This window comes from Nanorana parkeri, unplaced genomic scaffold (genome assembly GCF_000935625.1).
Source record: "Nanorana parkeri isolate BGI_ZX_2015 unplaced genomic scaffold, ASM93562v1 scaffold10, whole genome shotgun sequence".
Classification (NCBI taxonomy): domain Eukaryota; kingdom Metazoa; phylum Chordata; class Amphibia; order Anura; family Dicroglossidae; genus Nanorana; species Nanorana parkeri.
This window is the reverse complement of record NW_017306278.1, coordinates 1,873,492-1,875,006: the sequence shown is the minus strand read 5'-3', so window position 1 is coordinate 1,875,006 and position 1,515 is coordinate 1,873,492. Positions and strand designations below refer to the sequence as shown.

At 51.2% G+C, this 1,515-nt stretch overlaps 1 protein-coding gene across 2 annotated transcripts in view; it reads left to right on the top strand.

Moving 5' to 3' along the window:
* PARVA (parvin alpha) overlaps positions 1–1,515 on the top strand; it is a 56,891-nt gene that overhangs the window by 31,215 nt on the left and 24,161 nt on the right. Inside the window, exon 1 of one of the 2 annotated variants that reach the window (XM_018555189.1) lies at positions 1,375–1,505. The exons of the other annotated variant lie outside the window; for it this stretch is intronic. Coding sequence (XP_018410691.1) covers positions 1,478–1,505 — 28 coding nt within the window. The 5' untranslated portion in view covers positions 1,375–1,477. Of the gene's footprint in view, positions 1–1,374; positions 1,506–1,515 lie in introns of those variants that run through there. 2 annotated transcript variants of the gene reach the window in all.

The following is a 1,515-nucleotide window of genomic DNA, read 5'->3' as shown; positions in this document are numbered from 1 at the left end:
TCTAGAGTTTATTTTTTTAATTTTTTTTTTAATAAAATCCTTATTTTTACCATTTTTACTTCCTTTGTTGCATCTCAGTGCTGCTGATCTCGTGTAGGCTCTTTGCAGCCACTTCCCGTCTACATGCACTCCGGCGATGACTGCATGGCATTTCTCAGGGAGGGTTTCATGACGGTGACAACAGTGGACCATATCTGCGTGTTTTGAAACTGCCACTAGCCTACATCGAAAGCCCATATGACGGGGTGACAAAGCAGGAGCACAATTGGGAGACAAGGTCAGAACGTTGTCACCCTGTAACAAGAAGCCCCTAATAGTCTCCATTGGAAGCCCATGTGACAGGGTGACAAAGCGGGAGCACAATTGGCAGACAGGGTCAGAACATTGTCACCCTGTAACAAGAAGCCCCTAATAGTCTCCATCGGAAGCCCATGTAACGGGATGACAACGCAGGAGCACAATTGGCAGACAGGGCCAGACGTTATCACCCTGTAACAAGAAGCCCCTAAAAGTCTCCATCGGAAGACCATGTGACAGGGTGACAACGCAGGAGCACGATTGCAAGACAGAGACAAAGCATTGTCACCCTGTAACAGGAAGCCCCTAATAGCCCACATCCGAAGCCCGTGTGACGGTGACAATGCGGGATCACAATTGAGAGACGGGGACAGAGTGTTGTCACCCAATAACAGGAGGTGAACCTCCATGGCGGGATCACACCGGGATTATTTTATGAAAAGGTATTTTTAAAATGGCGCGAATGACTTTTGAAATTGCATTAGGGCCCCATTCACGATGTTGCATTTCGGAAGCGTTACCACAATGCACAGCACCACACTCTTGTGATGTCATTGCGAAGACGCATTTTCATTGGCAAGGTGCCCAACTCAACTTCCCAATGGAAGCGCTCTACAACACACAGCAAAACGCGCTCAGGTGCGCTGTGGGCCGTTGAGGTGCATTACCAGCCCATGCAATTTGAATTGGCTGCCTGCCACATAGCACCCCGTGGTAGGGACCGCGCATGCCCGCGTACGATTTAGGCGATTGGGTTCACATCTACTTCAATGCAAGCCGCGTTCCGCTCCCTAAGCCCAAATAATATTTCCTCAATCTCGTCGCGTTCTCCAGCGCAGGTCGATCTGTATTCAGGATGCGACGTCCATGCTCAGCGCCCCGGCAGGAATGCGACCTACAAAAAAAAAAAGAGAGATCAGTATATATTGCCTCCGGCGCGGCGGAGAAGGCCGCCTGACATCATGTTCCAGATTGGCCGCAAATCTCCTGTGGCTCCATATTAAATTATGCATTCAGCCTCGCCGAGCTCGCAGCCGCACCGCCAGCGCAGCCAGGATCCGGTCCCCCCTCCCCGCCTGCACAGCGTCTCCGAAATGGCCTTCACAGAGTTCATTTAGAAGGACCAGAAGAGAGCGCGTCGCGCCGATGGAGAAGATGCCCGGAGCTCGTTGTTGGCACAATGGGTTGCGGAGCTCTGTGTACTAAAGGTAAGACATC